This window comes from Bombina bombina, chromosome 6, assembly GCF_027579735.1.
Source record: "Bombina bombina isolate aBomBom1 chromosome 6, aBomBom1.pri, whole genome shotgun sequence".
In the NCBI taxonomy this organism is placed as follows: domain Eukaryota; kingdom Metazoa; phylum Chordata; class Amphibia; order Anura; family Bombinatoridae; genus Bombina; species Bombina bombina.
The window spans coordinates 1,054,267,229-1,054,287,322 of record NC_069504.1 but is presented as its reverse complement, the minus strand read 5'-3'; the positions used below and the strand labels follow the sequence as shown (position 1 = coordinate 1,054,287,322).

Genomic DNA, 20,094 nt, shown 5'->3' with positions numbered 1-20,094 from the left:
AAAAAAAACTTGCCACTAACTTTTGAAAAATTATTTTAATTGCTAGATTGCCTTTTTTACTTCTAGTTCTCATCTTGCACAATTATGTTCAAAACATACTGTACTCTGAGGAACATCCATAACCAGGGCTGAACTGGGAATAAAAAGCAGCCCTGGAAAAATATGAAGACCAGCCCTATTTTCCGTTGAGTCGGTAGAATGCACATGTCCCATTTTTCTCAAAGGGTTTTACTGGGACACTCCTTCCCCAATATTTTTTCAGAATAAAATTATATTACTTTATATTAAATACAAATGTCAGGTTGATGTTATATAACAGCCTACAACCCTTTAAATTGTAGCTTTCCAGCCCCAGCTGCTGCAGCCCACCAGGAAATCTGGTATCCTAGTAGGCCAATCCGGCCCTGTCCTTAGCTTATATAATTGCAGGAACAGTACTCATAGGAAAAATTAAATTAATTCCAATGAACACTCATCCTGCAATTATAGGACTGTATTTAGATTATATTTGATTGGTAAGCTTTACCAATACTCTGTTCACATTTCCAACTCGATAGACTTTATTGAGAGCATTAGTAAAGCTTACTAGTCAAATGTAATCTAGCCCATAGTGTTGTTCCCCATGATTAAACAGTGCACTGTTCTATTTTTTACTGTATTGCACTTTTGGTTGGTTGTGATTTTATATTTGTTATTTATTGTTGTTATTATCAATATATTTTATTCTAATATTTTTTATTTCTAAACATGTTCTGTGAACTTTGTGACAAATAAAACTGTTTTATTATTTCATAATGTCTTTTGAGTTACAGTCCTTCATAATTATAGAAAAGGAATCTTAAATTATTAGTCTGTATTGTGCTTTGTAAACTTTTACATGACATAAAAAAAAAAGTATTGGTAATTGGTATCGGCGAGTATTTAAAAACAAGTATCTATGCTTATACTCGGTCTTAAAAAAATGGTATCTGTGCGACCTTAGTAGTAATGTAGCTTTGTTATTACATCTCTGGATGCCGCTGGGTTTGGTGGTCTATCCATTAGGAAGAGCGACTTATCTTCTACTGGAAGTAAGTATTGGAAAATTTGTGATTTGTATATTGGATATTCTAGATCTATTCTCTAGATCTTCTAGATGGTCTTACAGTTTTTGGATTTGGTCTTGTTGGGTTTTCACAATAGATTGTTGTTCTGGAATTTCTTCAGATATGTCGTCCACTCTCTCCTCAAGTGATGCTGTTCTCTCACCTATATCTGAGATATCTTGTTTTAGTTCTGAGAGTGCAGCTCTAATTTCTTCATTAAACATCTTTTTTATTTGCTTTAAGAGTTCATCATTGGAAGAGGATGTCTTGTGTGAAGATAGAGAATGAGATATTGCTTCTTCCTCTTGCTCCGCATCTTGCGAAGACTCCAGAATTGCTTGTTTCTTCTTTTGTTGTGAGTTTGAGAGACACTCTTTAACTGATTGAGTACGGATCTTCATGTTGAAATTTCTTGATAGACACTCTTATTATAGTACTTCTTCCAAAGGGTATATAGATATAGATGTATGGCTCTAGTAGATAGGCTCTCCCCCAAGTCTGGACTTCCACCTGTTAAACTGAAGTATTTTATCCAGCTGTCGGATCCACCTCTGCCATAAATGTTAGTCAGTCTTGTCCAAAATTGTGAGTAATTAGGTAATTTGAATGTGTAGAGCATCCTCCTGTTTTTGGCAATAAAAAGGTGGTGTTAGATAAGGCTTGCTATATGGTCCTCTCATGTAGTCCCTTTCTCCCAGTAGTTTCTAGGTTTCGTGTTGAGAGGAGAGCGAGTGTTGAAAGGCCTTTGTAAGGATTACATCCCCTAATCAAAAGGTTTGTCGCTTACAAAGTAACATATGTTATATATTCAATGTGTTGCTCAGGTAGGGACCACCTAGGTTAGCCCATGATTTTATGTAGTAACTCTACTAGTATTTTAATGGGACACCCAGAGCTGTTATTTCTTGAGGTGAGATTATGTTGATGAGAGGTCAGGCCAATACTTGGAGTAGGGATGTAAGTGTGTGGATTTGTGGGGGGGGGTTGGCTGTCTTCCCTTCTGCTGATTAATTCCAGGAGTCCCAGCAATTTGCTACTCCCCAGGGAGGACCTCCTCCCTTGATCGTCCTGTGTCCTCACAGGACGATCAAGGAAAAAGGAGTTTGTGGTATGACCTACTACCACTGAGGTCAGCAGGAAGGGGGGGGGGGAGCATATTGTTTGTTGTTAGGATATTTAGATTAGCAGTTTTATGTGCCTAAATTTATACTCTTTGTCTGTTGGGCTTGCTTATTTGCTGTAGCTGAAGTTTCTAAGGCTTATGATCAGTGAATATCAAAGGAACCTCACTTATGTAAAACCCTTCTAGGGAGGTCAATGTTATTAACTCCTGCTGTAATAAGCAATCCTTCTTGTGTGTAAGGTCTTATAGTCCCCTTGGTAAGTTTATTTGTAGTATTGTCCAATCTGTGTGCAAATTCTTCCAGCTCACTGGAATGTCAAATTGCATATTACAAAGTCCGTTGGTGGCAGTGGAGGAGAAGATGCCGACTTGCACCAAAAAGAGGTGTCCCACTTTGCGTGATGTGGACTTTAGTGCTGGGAAACCTCCAATTTCTGCCCTAAACCGTGTCAGCATGTTACCGTGATGACGGTCCACAGAATGTGTATATGTAATGTGAGTCCAGGTAACTTTACTCACTCTTGATGCTCGGGAGCTGCAGCAATCGATCGTCTTCCTTATGCTACTGTGGTGAGCCGCCGCTTTGAATTTTTCAATCCTTGATCCGTTGATGTGTGGTGGCTTGAACTCCGGAGCGGAACTCCGACCCTCCGGAGTGACACAATGCGGTGGTATTTTCTGTGCGATCAGACGCCAACACAGTAATCTGCAGGCCGTTCAGCTAGGCCCAACCCGCTGTGACTATGGTCACTTTTTAATTAGAACCCTCTAGTCCTGCAGTAGTATAAGGAAGTGAATACTCATCCTGCCTCTACCCATCAGACATTGTACACAGCCCAGCATGCTTATTAATCATTCCCTTGCAGAATGGTATGCATCACATGATGTCCTCTTAGGCTGGGGCTAGAAACATAGCTTTTCTCTTAGCTCCTTACTCACAGCAGCCCTGGGCTTATGTATTTAATAACACCCCTAAGCCTAGCATGCCTTTTAAGCCTTCCTCAAAAGAATCAAACTGAAAAAAGCAGTTCTCCCTCTCACCTCCAACTGTTGTAGATTTTCCTTCTAATGAAATATGATGTAACTATACTGTGCAATCACAAAAGGGAGATCTGGGTATAATCTTGGTATCTTATTGCCTCCACTTATTCAAATGATCTGAGTTTAAACTCCCCTGTGTAATTCTTTATCACAATCTCTTATAAACTTAAAACTATACCAGCCAGTACATTAAATCTGTATGAAATATACCATATGTTGTAGTTGTGCAGACAACATGTTATTAGTTTTTTAAAAAGCCCCATTCCAGATCCTCTCTCCTCCTCAGTGTTCCCTCTCCCAACCATCTTCCTGTGCCCTGAACAGCTCACTGACAGAGGCAGAGCAGTGAGTAAAGGCGGCCTTTATCTGTCAAGTACCCAATAATTTATAAATATAATTAGTTATACTGTATTTGGTTATACTATGACTATTCATTTGCAGTGTAATAAATGTATTACAGCACTTAAAAAGACTTGATACTCAAGAAAATATGTGTTCCTTCTAAAATAGACAGTTTAAAAATATAAATGCAGGGATAAGTGGTTTTATAAAACAGATGAACTAACTTTTTATGTGGTAGTTGTCTGTATCAGCCAGTGAGCAGTAGAGTCCCAGGACTAATCTGTACATAATCATCCAGTTCTTGTTAGTTTCACTACATATTCTAATATCTTTTACTTAAAGGGCCATAATACCCAAATGTTTAAACACTTGAAAGTGATGCAGTATAGCTGTAAAAAGCTGACTAGAAAATATCACCTGGTCTGTCTATTTGCTTAGTTTAGTTGCTACATCTAATATTCCACTCTAGGTTTGGTTGGTATATGTGAATTAGTTTTCCTTTGTACCTATATGTGTCCTCCCCTCCCCCCCTCTATACATAATAGCAGTTTATATGATCTACTGTCCTCCATGTTTGTGATGTCTGTGCAGCCTGTATGCTAAATTTACTTGTCTCTCAAGGCTAGGTATTGTTCTATGCACATAAACCACAGGGAACAGCTATTTAGTATTGCTTAGGTGTGTAAATGGGGAATGATGTATTGTGCAGGGCTACTCATACATGATCTGATTATCTAGTTGCCATGGCGTGTAGGGTCTATGTTTAATTGCAACGCTGGAGACCAAGGTTCATGTTCTGCCAAGTAGACTAAGGGTCTGTATATTAACTTTTTGATACTACTATAAGAGATGAGATGTGAGGACGAAAACACATTTATATTTATGTCCTTTCTGCGACACCAGGGGCTTATGAATGTACTCTTTTTAAAGCTTGCTTATGAATGGTCCCCATTTAATAACGCCGCAGCTTGTCCCCCAGAAGACCTAACTTTTGATAGTTTGATAATTCTGTCCCTGTGGTTGAAAAATCTGTATTGAAAATTCCCTTTTGAATGTATTTTCTATTTGCAGGCTGTACTTTCATTTTGACAGTATTCTAGAGGATCACTACTTTACTTACGCTCATGAGTGTTCTTCAGAGACCCTTGATATTGTTATAGCTTAGTGCTTAAAGCAAGTTATCCGATTGCTTAAGCAGTGTAAAGAAAAGAAAACAAAAAATCTTGAGGTACTTGCAACGGGATCCCTCTATTATATTATGCCTTCCCCTATCTTCAGTAATGCCTTTCCATGTAAGGTCCATGAGTGGCCTTTTGAGTATGATAGGGAGGGTTAACTTCTATATAGGCACTGTATATTAATATGTCATGGAATGTGATCACTTACTGTACTACATTATTTACTGTTTGTTTGCCTATCCTTAGTACCTCAATAAAAACTATTTAAAAAAAAAAAAAAAAAAAAAGAAAATATCACCTGAACATCTCTATGTAAAAAAGAAAGATATTTTACCTCAAAAGTTCCTCAGTAGCCACCTCCCATTGTAAAGGATTTCTAAGCAGCATTTTAGTATGTCTGTCCTGGGACAGCTGAAAGGATGAGCCTCGTGAACTCTCATCTTATTTCACCAATCAGGTGAAGGAAGCTTACTATGAAATCTCATGAGAGTTAAGTCAAATCTCATGAGATCACAGTAAGAGTTCATGACCTCAGCACTGCTGATGCTGATTGGCTGCTGTTCATTTCTTCATTTTTTTTTTATTTTTACCTGCAGCTGGGAGCAGGTGAAGTATAACTTTTTACACAGAACTTACTCTGCTGAGCTGAGGAGATTGTGAGGTAAAATATCTTCCTTTTTTACATAGAGATGCTCAGGTGATATTTTCCTGTCAGCTTTTTACAGTTATACTGCATTAGTTTCAAGTGATTTAGCATATGAGTATTATGTCCCCTTTAATGTGAATGTAAATTTTGATGATAAGGTGCCCGTTTTAAAAAAAAAAAAATTGATTAAAAACAGGGGCACTTTAATTGATCAATATTCCTCCGCACGTCGCAAAGCCTCTTCCTGGGTCTAAAATGAGGAAGCCGGCTTCCTCCAATCACGGCGTTGAATCAGACACTTATTCCCCCAGTGGGTAGCCGTGATTGGAGGATGACCCATCCGTCATTTCTGACATAGGAAGAGGCTTGCGACGACCGGGGGAAGCTGGAGCGGCTGTCCGGATTAAAAGGTAAGTATTTTCACAACACAAGTGAAATGTAAATTAAAGTGCCCCTGTTTTCAATCAAATTTTCAAAAAACTGACACTTTATCATCAAAATTTACATTCACTTTAACTTGTTTTAATGCAAAACATATTTTTAACATGTTTAACTGGTGGTCTTTTATACACATGATAGAACCATTTTGAGTATTATGGGGCCCATTTATTAAGCTCCGTATGGAGCTTGTGGGCCCGTGTTTCTGGCGAGTCTGAAGACTCGCCAGAAACACAAGTTATGAAGCAGCGGTCTAAAGACCACTGCTCCATAACCCTGTCCGCCTGCTCTGAGCAGGCGGACAGGAATCGCCGGAAATCAACCCGATCGAGTATGATCGGGTTGATTGACAGCTCCCTGCTGGCGGCCCATTGGCCGCGAGTCAGCAGGGGGCGCCGCTGCACCAGCAGCTCTTGTGAGCTGCTGGTGCAATATTAAATGCGGAGAGCCTATTGCTCTCCGCATTCAGCGAGGTCTTGCGGACCTGATCCGCACTGTCGGATCAGGTTCGCAAGACCTTTAATAAATAAGCCCCTATGTCTCTTTAAACTAAGGTTTGTCTTAGGTGATTGCTTTAAGTAATGGTCTATTGATACAATTTGTGTTCTGTTGTTTATGCGGTTAGTATAAAATACTTCTCAACTTACAGTTCTGTCACAGAATAGGTATGTGTGGCTGTCTATATCATAGTAATGCAATAGCTAACTATCTATTTCTCTCCACAGACTCTGATATTCTTAATGGAGTGTATATGTCTGAAGCCTTGAACCCCATTTTTGTTGACAATTTCCAAAGAGATCCCACTCTAACCTGGCAGTATTTTGGCAGCTCAACTGGCTTCTTCAGACTTTATCCAGGTAACTGCAGCAATACAGTTGACTTAAATGGCAGATGAGGGGATTGAAAAGATCATACAGGATAAAGGGTACAAAGTAGGCATGGACATTTTTTCATTGATTGGCCGCTGCTTCTTAACTTACGTTTCCGGCGAGCCAGAAACTTCAGGCGTAGAAAGCAGCATCCGCTGCTTATGAAATCTACCCCCAAGTCTGTCACATGGTAATAGTGAGAACTTGTTACATGAGTTAGAATTTATATTATAGTGTCTTTCTTAAAGTGGTGATAGTCTACTATTCCTTACTGTTGGGAATTCTCCTGGCCACCAGGAAGAGGCAAAGACACCCTACATCAAGAACTTTATTATCCCTCCTACTTCCTGTACCTCACAGTCTTTCTTTGCCTCTCCAAGAAGCAGGTGAAGACGTGAGGTGCTCCAGATTTTTTATTAGTAGGATTTTTTTTTACCCCCATTGTTCCCCTCATAAGGCATAACTTTGAAGAGAGGGGCTTAGGAGTACTAGGCTGTGTGATGTAAATATCCTGCAGGAGTTTATATCACAAGCCTGCCACAGGTGTTGCTGGGACTGGTCCTTTAGCCTTCTCTTATTTGGCAATACTGCTGTACTCCCAATTTGAATCGTCTGCTGTCTAGTGCAGTACTGGATCGGCTTTTCACTGTCACAAAATGTACAGCTTCTATAAGCACAGTGGTGTGGGGACTTCAAGGCTATCACAGCCCACAGGCTATCAGCAGGTTCATATAGTTATCGGCATCATAGCCGGAGGACTTAATGTCAGGTACACACACAGATCAGAGTGTTATGGGGACTTTATACTTTTGCATTGTGTATTGTGGGCACAGAGTCAGACTGTTTTTATTTGTATGTGCTTCATGTTCACTTACAGCACTGTTTATACTTAGCGCTATTGGGCTCCTGATTGTGGTGTCAGGCATTTTTATTTTCCCTCCATATCAGGGTATAGCGCTGTGTAGGTGTGTATTTTTAATTATTTTAAGATTGCTATTGCTCTTTCTCAATATTCATATTTACATTATGAGAATGTGCAATCGCGATTGCAATATTCATATTTTCACAATATTGCGATGTTGCGTTTTTAATATTCTTGCCACTTGGATGAAGACTTCTCCCGGCTTCGTTGAGGATGGATGTCGGGTCTTCAAAAACTGTAAGTGGATCTTCGGGGGTTATTGTTAGGTTTTTTAAGGGTTTATTGGGTGGGTTTTATTTTGCAGGTGTTGGGCTTTTTTTTAGCCAGCTCTCCCCATTGATGTCTATGGGGAAATCGTGCACGAGCACGTAAAACCAGCTCAAAGCAGCACTGGTATTTGTGTGCAGTATGGAGCTCAATGCTGCCATATTGCCCGCTAACGCCGGGTTTTTGCAAACCTGTAATAGCAGCCGACTGTTAAGTACACAATAGAAGATTAGTACAATCACTCTTACATTTTACATACATGTTCTAACATTATACTATATAATCCACAGCTCCTATAGTTTTTAATAGGAAGTTGTTTTTTGTCTTTATTGGCAAAGTACATTGCAGACATGAAGAATATATAGGCGTTCCGTGGGAATTTTAAGGGCACTCCATGGAAGTAACCTGTATTTTAATGGGGAAACATTGCCATGGGTTTCTAATATTCAAAGCACTGTCCTCCATCTTAGCTATACCTTTTCAGCCATATCAGTGTTGTCTGCTTTTCAGTGGTGATATTTCTCAGTGTGACAAATCTATCAAATGTACAGGGAAACTGAATTTGCATATGTATAATTTGAAGTGTTAATACACAAAAAACATTTTTTGCTTTTTGCAAACACACAGTCTATTTTGTGTAAACACGCAGCTCTGGCCATGTTTGTGGACTTTTGCTGCAGTTGCAATTCTCATTATATCCTATGGGGGACACATCGCCACTCGTCAGCACAACAAGGTTCAACCCACTTTTTTAGAATATATCGCCATACTGACGTACTATGAGCCTGGTGAACCCAAACAGGCAATTTCTCGTTGGCCTGACAATGTTTTGAGTATCGTGGCCTAAGCCTGTACAAGTTAAAGCGACACTCAAGTAAAAATTAAACTTTCATGATTCAGAAAGAACATGCAATTTTAAACAACTTTCCATTTCATCTCCATTATCTAAATGTGCACCATCTTTATATATACACACTTTTTGAGGCAACTAACTTTCAAATTTGTCAGAAAGAAATCTACTAATTTGAAATTCAAACAAAGTGCTTTTGCATTATCTTTTTATTATGCATTTACTGATTATGCTAATCTACTGTGTTTAGTGGTCTGTCCGTGGTATTTTCTCTTGCCTCTGTTTCTTCTTTATTACACTATGGAGCAAACTGGGTCTGACACTTCTGGGTTAGAAAATTCAGAAGATAGGCCTCAAGATATTTATTTTTCCAACTCACCTTTGCACAGCCTGTTTAACCTGTTTGCCCTCGGCCAGTGAATACTGCTCAGGGAGGTGCTACTGATTCTTCTACAGATTTCAAGGACTATTTGAATTCCACTATTTCTGAGGATTTGGCTACTATGCTGCTTTCAAGTAAGCGTATGCAGAAACATTTTTTTTCTTTGCATAAAGAGGTATTACAGACTTTAGGTAGTCAGGGCCCTAAGCCAGTTGAGGATAAGGCTGAAAATCAGTTAGACCTAGTCTTTAAACCTAAAGCTAAGTCAGTTGCGGAGGAATGGGATAAATCTGGGATTCCCTTTATTCCGTCCCCAAAATTTAAAAAGATGTTTCTGGTTCCAGCTTCTATGTTAGAACTTTGGGTAACCATTCCAAAAGTGCATCCAGCAATTGCTACTTTAGTGAAAAGAATCACAATTCCTCTGAATAGGAAGTTAGAAAGCTATCTCAGGAAGGCCTTCTTTCAAGGGGGTCTTTTGTTTCAACCATGTCTAGGTAACTCTTGTGTTGCTGGGGCAGCATCAATCTGGTGCGATTCCATGTCTGCGTTGGTGTCAGTTGAATCCTCTTTATAGGATATGCAGGAACGTATATGGTTCTTTAGATTAGCGAACTCCTTTATTTGTGACATGGTAATTGAAATTATTATGGACTTAAAGGACCTTGTGGCTGAAATCTTGGTCTGCAAGTTTCAAAGTCCAGGCCTTTATCCCTTTCCTTTCAAGGCAGAAATTTTGTTCGGAACAGATTTTGATTCTATTATTTTCACTGTTACAGGTGGCAAGGGAACATTTTTACCCAGGATAGGAAATTCAGATCCAAGGTTAAATCTACTCATTGTTTTCGCTCCTTTTGTCAGTCCAGAAACCAGAAGTCAACTTCTTCTCAAAGGTCAGAATCTACAGAGTCTTCCTGGAATTTCAATCCAATATGGAACAAGTCCAATCAGCCTAACAACTCCCCTTCCAATGCGAAATTTGCATGGGATCCTTTGGTAATGGAGCTTTTATCTCAAGGGTATAGAAGAGGTTTTCTTCTGTTTCATATCTCCAAATGGCCAGATTTTTTTTTGTCTTTTCTTCAGTGTATTCGAGAAGTAGAGAATGTGGGGGTGATTGGTCCTGTTCCTCTGTCAGAAAAAGGGAAGGTTTTTTTTCTACAAACGGCTTTATTGTTCCAAAGATGGAGACCTATTCTGGATCTGAAAACCTTAAACAAATTTTTGAGAGTTCCCTCATTCAAGATGGAAACTATAAAATCTATCCTTCCATTAGTCCTGCAAGGTCAGTTTATGACAACTATAGACTTGAAGGATGCTCACCTTTTAATTCCTATTCACAAACAACTTACCAGTTTCTTCGCTTTGATTTCCTGGACAGATATAATAAGTTTGTAGCTTTTCCTTTTGGTCTAGCTACAGCTCCCAGGGTTTTCATCAATGTTCAAGGTGTACTGTTGTTGTGTATTAAAGCTCAGGGTTCAGGCACCATCTTTACCTTTAGTGACTGTTCATACCAAAAAGCTACTATGTTCCTTTGCAGTCATGGCCGGAAGGTACTCAAGGGAAGGAGTTCTTTGACTCCTCTTTCAAGGGTGACCTTCCTGATTATAGATTATATCTCCTTGCAGCTGTACTTGATGGATAAAATCAAGCTCAACCTTCAGTCTGCATGTCGGGATCTTCAGTATTTAGAACTAACTTCAGTGGCTCAGTGTATTTAGGTAATGGGCCTAATTATGGCAGCATCAGACTACATTCCTTTTGAGAGGTTTAATCTGCGTCCTCCAGCTATGCATGCTAAGGCATAGCACGCAAACTTCCCAGATATGGTTCAAGGTCAAGAGAGCTTCAAGTGAACTTGATAGATATATTAGCAATCCCTTGACCGCTTAATATTATTCCTCCAATCATGCTCTCAAGGGTGATTAATCATATCAAAGAGAAAGTACTTCAGTAATTCTAACCCAAAAGACAGTTTGTTACACAGTTTCGATGTTGTCAGGGTGATTAAATTCTATTTGTGTGCCACTTAAGATTTTGTTCAGTCTTCAAGCTTATTTGTTTTGTTATTAGACAAACATCTGCTTCATAGGGCTTACTTGGAAGCAGGACAGACTTCTTGGACTTGCAAAAATGAGGCCGTCTTTGCATATTTTTAATACATTTTATAATTTTGATGTTCTGAGGCAGCCTTTGGCAGGAAGGTTCTTCATGCTGTAGTGTCTAGTAAATTGGCGCCTCCTTTTTGTCCCACCCATTTTTTTTCATTGACTCCACAGCTTGGGTGTTAGTTCCCAACAGTAAGGAATCCTGCACTTTTATCACCTTAAGAAAGAAAACATAATTTATGCTTACCTGATAAATTAATTTCTTTCTTGGTGGTGAGAGTCCACACCCCCGCACATTTTATTTTTTATAATAGGGGGCAGTTCTAGTTTGCACCTCTTTACCCCACTGTCCTTTCTACTTTCTTTTTTCCTGTTTCCTGGCTATATGATAGACTTGTAGGTACAGGAAGTGGGTGGGATAATAAATTTCTTGGTGTTGGGTGTCTTTGCATCCTCCTGGTGGCTAGGTGATGAATTCCCAACAGTAAGGAATTGTGGGCTCTCACCACCAAAAAAGAAATTAATTTAACATATAAGCATAAATTATGTTTTTTAATCTTTATTGTTTTTTGCTAAAGCAATTGTTTATCTGTAGATGCTACTGTAACACACAAGATTAATAGCAACTGTTAAAAAAGATTATGAGCTAACAATCAAGATGTTTTGGAATGTACAGGATAGAAGATATTGGGATTACTTGGGAATGGCTCATAGGTACAATGTAAGATTATCATGAATGGATAAATTCTGGAAGCCACAAGCTTTGTTTGAGAATAAAATTAGGTCAGGCCCCCTGCAATTTGTTATGGCCTCTACTCTTTTAAGTTTACTTTATTCCTTCATGTTTTTAATTGTATAAAGACTTTCAATACATATTTGACCCAAGGGTACTGTCAGTTTATATATAAACTGTGAAATAACCCATTGATTGCCAGAAACACATATTTAAGAGTGACATATCTCTTTACTGCATAATTTTTGGCATAAGAAATAATTGCATTCCAGTCTCTTTTTAAAATTAGGCCGTCCAACATATGTCATCTGTAATTCAGAACATATGGGTTTCCAACATTTAGATTAGGTAAATGTGCAGTTATTGTATGCTTTTCAGCGTCTGTGAGGTCTTTACTGTACCCTTTAACCAGATGTATTTTTTACTAAAAATAAATATATATACCATGTGTGTATGTATATATATATATATATATATATATATATATATATATATATATATATATATAAAATACAACAAAATATGAGGGCCATCTAGAACAGTCAACCAAGTGGATTTATTCAGACTGTAAGAGTGACACACAAAGTTGTGTACAAGGTTAGGTAGTGCTGAACTGACGCGTTTCGCGCATGCTCAATGCGCTTCATCAGAGATCCTCATACCAACATATATGTATATATAAGTGTTAGGCAGGTGTGAAATAAATGCTGTAAAGTAAGAATTCTTTCAAAATGTTAATAGTTTATTGTTATCAATTAACAAAATGCAAAATGAATGAATAGAAGAAAAATTATTTTAGGTACACTTCCTCAAAGTCAGTGATTTTTTTATGCATTTTAGGGCTAGATTACATGTGGAGTGGTAATTACCGCTTCCCGTCACCCCCCCCCCCCCCACCACCACCGCTGGCATGCTTACTCTGCTCGACTTCTGCTCTTTGCATGCTTCGGGTAATATGCGTATTACAAGTTGAAAGTAAATCTTTTTTGCTTTCATTCTATTGGCTGATTATAATTTAAAATTGAAAATCAGCCAAAAGGAATGCAAGGGTACCCTTATATAAAGGGGGTACCTCACATTCAAAATTCAGTGTTTGGCTGGTGACTGCATGAAGAGGACGTCAGGAATGAAAGATAAGAAGATGGATGAAGATAAGAAGACCACTGCTAGGATGAAGATAAGAAGACTGCTGCCGGGATAAAGATAAGTAGACTACCGCATGGATGAAGATAAGAACACCACTGGGATGAAGATGGACTCCCGCTGGGATGAAGATAGTGTGCTGCCACCCGGGTTCAACTTTGGTTAGTACCATCTTTGGGATTTAGTGTTAGGATTTTTTACTTGTGGTTACTTTACACAGCACTCCACTTGTGAAAATGATTTGAGTGTAAAGAACACCACAATCTCGTAATTGCATTTTAGCTCCTTGTGCTAACGATAGTGCTCTACTCGTAATCTGGTCTGTAGTCAGGAGCATGATTAAACAATTTTGCCAAAGAGATGCTAATGATCATTAATTTAATATGTAAGTTGAAACACAATCATTAACTGAAACAGAAACAGCTGTTTAGGAGGAATAAACCTAGGCAAGAAACAGCCAAACTCTGCTAATAAGGTGAAGTTGCTGAAGTCCGTTTAATATCAATAGTCATACACCATGGCAAGACTTATACAGCATCAGCAAGGTCTCTCCCAGCAGAAATTTCAAGGCAGGGGTTTTCAGGTGTGCTGTCCAAGCTCTTCTGAAGAAGCACAAAAAAATAGGCAATGTTGAGGACCGTAGACACAGTAGACAGTCAAGGAGACAGATGAACGTCACCTCATGCTTTCTTCCATTTTCAATCAGAAGATGTTTAACAATGCTATCAGCTCAGAATTGGCAGAATCCAGTGGGACCCTGGTTCACCCGTCTACTCTCTGGAGAAGTCTGGTCAGAAGTGGTCTTCATGGAAGATTTGCAGCCAAAAAGCCATACCATGGAAACAAGGTCAAGCGACTCAACTATGCATGAAAAAACAGGAACTGAGGTGCAGAGAAATGGCAGCAGGTGCTCTGGACTGATGAGTCAAAATTTTAAATATTTGGATGTACTAGAAGGAAGTTTGTTCCCTGAAGGGCTGCAGAGCGATAGAAAAATGAGTGTCTGAAGGTAACAGTGAAGCCTGGTGGAGGTTCCTTGCAAGTTTGAGGCTGCATTTCTGCAAATGGAGTTGGGGATTTTGTAAGAATGAATATTCTCCTTAATGCTGTGAACTACAGGCAGATATTTATACATTATACAATACCATCAGGGAGGCTTCTAATCGGCCCCAAATTAATTATGAAGCATTACAATGACCCCAAACATACAGCTATAGTCATTAAGAACTATTTTCAGTGTAAGGAAGAACAAGGAGTCCTGAAAGTGATGGCATGGCCCCCACAGAGCTCTGATTTCAACATCATCGAGTCTGTGATTACATGAAGAGACAGAAGCAACTGAGGCTGCCAAAATCCACAGAGAAACTGGATCCCCAAAATATTTGAAACTACCTACCTTTCAAGTTCTTAAATAACTGTGTACAAGTGTTCTTAGAATTGATGCTGTTTTGAAGGCAATGGGGCTGATTTATCAAGGCGTCAATCTCAACGCATTCGCTATGGGCTATATACTCGCCATAAATCGCTGTCACAAATCTACATTCGACTGCCTTATTTATAAAAAAAGTCTGTCAAAAACACGAGCGTCAAGTCTGGCGCGAACTGTTGATAAATAAGAGTCATCAATGTCGCGGATATCCTTATTTTTCAAATGATCTACCATGAATGTCCATCAAGTGAAGACAGTTTATTCCAACTTTATTTATACCATTTCATTACTGTCCATGAACAAGCACATTTTTCTAAAGCTAATCTTTTATTTTTTATCTGTTAATGTCCAAGAAATAGCTAGATTTATACCTGAACAAACAATACTATCTCATTAAAAGTTATTTTTCATTTATTTTTCATACAAAAAAATCTGATATATGATATTTTCACATAAATGTATGTGTATTTGTATTTCTAGAAATCATGATATGCTTATCTCATTTTTTGTATTTTTTTTAGCTAGAATTTGTACATATATCTTTGCACATACTTGTATTTATATATGTTATGTCTTTTGCATATTTACATGTCCCTAAATTCTTTTTTTTGTTCTAAACAATGTTGTCTTTCATATCTCTGTGTTTATTTATACCACTATATGTATATATTGTAAATATATTATTATTCTGAGCAAGAGTAATTGCGAATATAATATGTAATCAGGGTATCATATGTATTTTTTTCCAAACAATTGATATTTAAAGAACTGGGCCAGTTTTCTTTCTGTACCTGTGTATCACCTATTTGAAGTCTAGTTTTAAGCACCACTCCTACACAGGTGTTAAAAAATGGGCTGGCATTTAAAGGGACAATATACACTCATTTAAATATAATTGCATGTAATAGACACTACTATAAAGATGCACAGATACTGATATAAAAATCCAGTATAAAACTGTTTAAAAACATACTTAGAAGCTCCTAGTTTAGCTCTGTTGAAATGGTAGCAGGAAAGCCCACTGCAAGTGGGAAAAAAGACATTCCCCCCTCCACCTTCTTTTGCAGAAGACCCTTTACACAAACAGGAGCAAGCTGGAGTAGGTATCTGGCGGTATTCTCCTAAACTTTGGGGCTTGGTTAGGAGTCTGAAAATCAGAGCAATGTTATTTAAAAATAAGCAAAACTATACATTTAAAAAACAAAACAAAAAAAACAACAACTTTATGGGCTATATAAATAGATCATCTACAAAACATTTATGCAAAGAAAAAATGAGTGTATAATGTCCCTTTAAGATCACATTTCTTAATGAAAATGAAATTCAAGAGAAGGAAGAAAATAGGATGACATTAAAGAGGTGATTTTAATTTCTGCTGTATCTGATTCATGACAGTTTAATGTTAGGTAGACTATCCCTTTGAACTATCATCTTAAGATTATATTGAATCAAACCTCTTTCGATTATTAAAATCATTGTCAAAAATATTACACTGTGTGGCCTAATGTCATCATCAATGTTTATCTTTAATACTAATTTCACATATACATACTTTCAAAATATAATACACAATGTAACAAATGGCAATTACAAGTTCTGATGAGTGATCAATGACACAAGTATTGAGCACTTTGATTTGTTAGTGATAGTATAAAATGTATATTTAAATAAAAATTGGCTGATTTCATTAATCACGTGATTATGCATTTCCCAATAAAAAGTGGTTGAAAATTTTACAAGTTTTTGTCCTGTTTAGTATTTCGTCAAATTAAGTGCGAAGTATTGCATTAAATTCGATGCAAAGTGGAGAGGGGGTCTTGTATTACATGCGTGAAACATGGTGCAAATAGATTTCTCAAAAAAAGGAAGTTAGCTATATTATGTAATGTATTTATTTAATTGTTATCCCTATAGCTACTAGTGCTGCTGCCAGACAGGCATTACCTGTCATTATCAATGCATTTGTTGACGCACATCTACTTGTGTAGCCTTTTGCTGGTTTATTAATCTCCTCCTTCTGCGTCTGAAAGGTCAGGGACTGTGTTCCTTTCTTTCATTCCTGTATAAATGATTTGTCCCCTTGCTTTGTAATGAACTCTACGACAGAGAGATGAAACATAACCCATAAGTAGGGTAACATCTCCCTACTTAATTTTATTTAGGGCAGATCTTATCTTATCACAAAAGGTGAAAGGGACATGAAACTTTTTTTATTATACTTCATGATTCAGATGGTTCATTAATATCCTCCTTCTGCGTCATAAAAATATCACAAATTTAAAAATATTCTGCATGTTCATTGTTAGCTGTCTGCGATGACAAACAGCATGGAGCAAAACCTTTTCAGACTCCCTTTTGCATCGGAATAGATGTGAGCGTACCTGTTGAATGTTTGATAAATTGGTAAGAGGGTCAAATAGAGTCGAATATGAAGGTGAATCATCAGTAATATGCTCGAATAGAGTAGAATGTAAAGGCGGATGATCTGTATTACGCTCGAATAACACAAGCAACGATTTGCATCAAATTGATCTTGCGGGAGCGTATATTATGTCGAACATTTCAACATTGACACTGTGTTAACTAGGGCGGATCAACTTTGCGTCTAATTTGACGTGGACTTCCAGCGCATTCACAGTTGAAGCTTTGATAAATCGGCCCCTAAGGGTGGTCACACAAAATATTGATTTAGATTTCTCTTCTGTTCACTCACTCTACATTTTGTTAATTGATAAAAATAAAGTTTTAACATTTCTTTTTTTGAAAGCATTCTTACTTTTCAGCCTTTTTTCACACCTGCCTAATAAAAAAGATCTCAGTGAAATGATACAATGGACAAAATTCAATAAAACTGTGAAACTAATATCTCAAAGAAAAAATTCCTGAAACATCACAACCCGAAAATTGTGTATTTCATGAAGATTTGTTCCAGCCTCTCATCACAGCGGCAAGTTGCAAGGTAAAGGAACATGTCACTTGAAAGTGATGCACCATCTCTGTAAAAAGCTGACTAGAAAATATAATCTCTGTGTAAAAAAGTAGATATTTACCTGAAAATTTCCTCAGTAGCCACATCCCACATTAAGGGACTTTAAGCAGCCAATCATAATGCTTTTCTAGGGACTAACAAGGCAGCGTAGGTATGATTATTTGTCTCATCCTCATTAATGGAGAGTTGCTGTATCCTCTGTATATACTCCTATGGGCAACTCAGAACAGAGAATATCAGAGGATGATGCTTAACTGCTCAAAGGGACATGGAATCAAAAGTAAACTTTCATGTAAAATAAAAAACAATTGTAATGTGCTTATATTGGGCCAGACTACAAGTGGAGCGCTATTTATAAGGGGTTTATTGCGGGGTATTTGCGCTCGTCGGGTTTACCGCTGGAATTATGAGTTGAGTGCAATCACGATTTATGCTAGAATAATTACCGCGTTCTCAGAGCTCTGGTTAACTGTTTCTCTAAACAATAAAGTGTCACAACACACATCAAAAATACATTACAAAGTACAGTTACACTAATAATACTATCTAATAAAAATTATTAAAAAAATATTGCACGCAAAAGTTATAAGGGAATTAACCTAGAGATACATACATATACATGTCTAAATATGTATACGTATATATCTGTGTACCCCTTGTTCGTTCTCTTGGTATTTTTATTTGTAAGCTTACAAGCCGGCCCATTTTTGGTTGAGCACCCTGGATAGAGCTTGCTGATTGGTGGCTGCATTTAGCTTAAAATTACATGTTCTATCTGAATCATGAAAGAAAAAATTTGGGTTCAGTATTCCTTTAAGTACATATACAAATTATTCGACTGAAAGTAAAAAAAACATGAAATACCAAATAGTAATGTAGATATCAACTCACAAAAATTCATAAATTAGTAGTCAAATCACCAGGTCGATTGTCTCTAGAATAAGTAGTTAAACTGAAAATATTTTGCAACATATTAATTTATTGCTTCAACTATTATTGCAAGCGTTACAAGCCATTTCCATCTAAAAGGGAGGAGAGTCCACGGCTTCATTCATTACTATTAGGAATTAAGAACCTGGCCACCAGGAGGAGGCAAAGATACCCCAGCCGAAGGCTTAAATTCCTCTCCCACTTCCCTCATCCCCCAGTCATTCTTTGCCTTCCGTCACAGGAGGATGTCAGAGGAGTGCCAGAGACAGAGTAGTCTCTTATGGAGGGTAGTACTCTTCGCAGTGGGACTGGAGTTTTAAGTAGTCCTGTCAGCCTCTCAGTGAGAGACATTGGGGGAAAGAGTCCAGAGATGCAGGGAGAATCTTTTTGCAAAACCATCTAGACTCATATTAACAGCTCCATAAGCAATCAGCGTTGAAGAGTTTCGCTGCCTGCTTTCTTCACTCAAGTCCATGTCAGAAGCGAGGCTACTAACCTGTCACACTTGAAGGGCCGTGTTCCTGTTCCACGGCGTAGATTCTGGTAAGATTGTTTCATTTTTTATTAATTTCGATAATATAGAAGACAGGATCACAGTGTGGCGCCTTTTATCTTTACAGAATCAAGAGTTAATGTTCCCGGAAGGGGGATTATTGAACATTGTTTATTGTATCATTGCTGCGTTATGTGCGAGATGAGGCTCTGGCAATGTGTGGAACTTTCAGGATACTTGCGGAAGCTTTGCACGGCCATTTTTTGGTGCGTTTTTCCCTAGTGCAGGGGCGGGTCCTGCCAGGCATTCCATGTGACTGGGTGAGGCTATCTATCCTTTCCGTTGATCTGTGGTGCAGGAGACGTAGCGGTTTCTGTAGTCAGGGTCCTAGGAAGTGGTGAGTGCCCCGGCCATTGGATTAGATTATATCTACGGTTACGGGAGGCAAGGGAGCTTTCCTACCGTAGGATAAGAAGGCTAAGCCTAAAGGATCTACTTTTTGTCCCTTTTCGTGCGGACAGGGCCCAGCGACAGCAACCCACCGCAAAAGCGGACCAGTCTAAGGGACCTTGGAAGCCGGCTCAATCTTGGTACAAGTCTAAGCAGAGCAAGAAACCCGCCGAGAAGAAATCAGCATGAAGGGGCAGCCCCTGACTGATCTCTGGATCACGTAGGGGGCAGATTATCTCTATTCTCAGATGCATGGTTGCAGGACGTTCAGAACCCTTGGGTTCTAGAAGTAGTCTCCCAGGGTTACAGGATAGGGTTCAGATCCCATCCGCCTGAGGGCAGATTACTCCTGTCAAACCTGTCTTCAAGACCAGAGAAGACAGAGGCCTTTCTAGAGTGTGTGAGAGATCTAGAGTCTCTCGGAGTTATCGTACCAGTACCCGTAGCAGAGAGGGGTCTAGGGTACTATTCCAACCTTTTTGTGGTTCCAAAGAAGGAGGTCAGGTTCTGCCCGATTCTGGACCTAAAGTGTTTAAAACAAGTTTCTGAGTGTTCCATTGTTCAAAGTGGAAACAATCAGATCTATTCTGCCCCTAGTTCAAAGGGGACAGTTCATGACGACTATAGACTTGAAGGACGCTTACCTTCATGTGCCAATCCACAGGGACCTTTT

At 38.5% G+C, this 20,094-nt stretch overlaps 1 protein-coding gene and 1 long non-coding RNA gene across 2 annotated transcripts in view; one reads left to right on the top strand and one right to left on the bottom strand.

Annotated features, from left to right (window-relative positions):
• CACNA2D4 (calcium voltage-gated channel auxiliary subunit alpha2delta 4) overlaps positions 1 to 20,094 on the top strand; it is a 1,345,448-nt gene that overhangs the window by 314,208 nt on the left and 1,011,146 nt on the right. The window contains exon 6 of the mRNA XM_053718853.1: positions 6,579 to 6,710. Coding sequence (XP_053574828.1) covers positions 6,579 to 6,710 — 132 coding nt within the window. The remainder of the gene's footprint in view (positions 1 to 6,578; positions 6,711 to 20,094) is intronic.
• The window catches only part of LOC128664141 (uncharacterized), a 326,605-nt gene that overhangs the window by 35,271 nt on the left and 271,240 nt on the right, over positions 1 to 20,094 (bottom strand). The gene's annotated exons all lie outside the window — the stretch shown is intronic.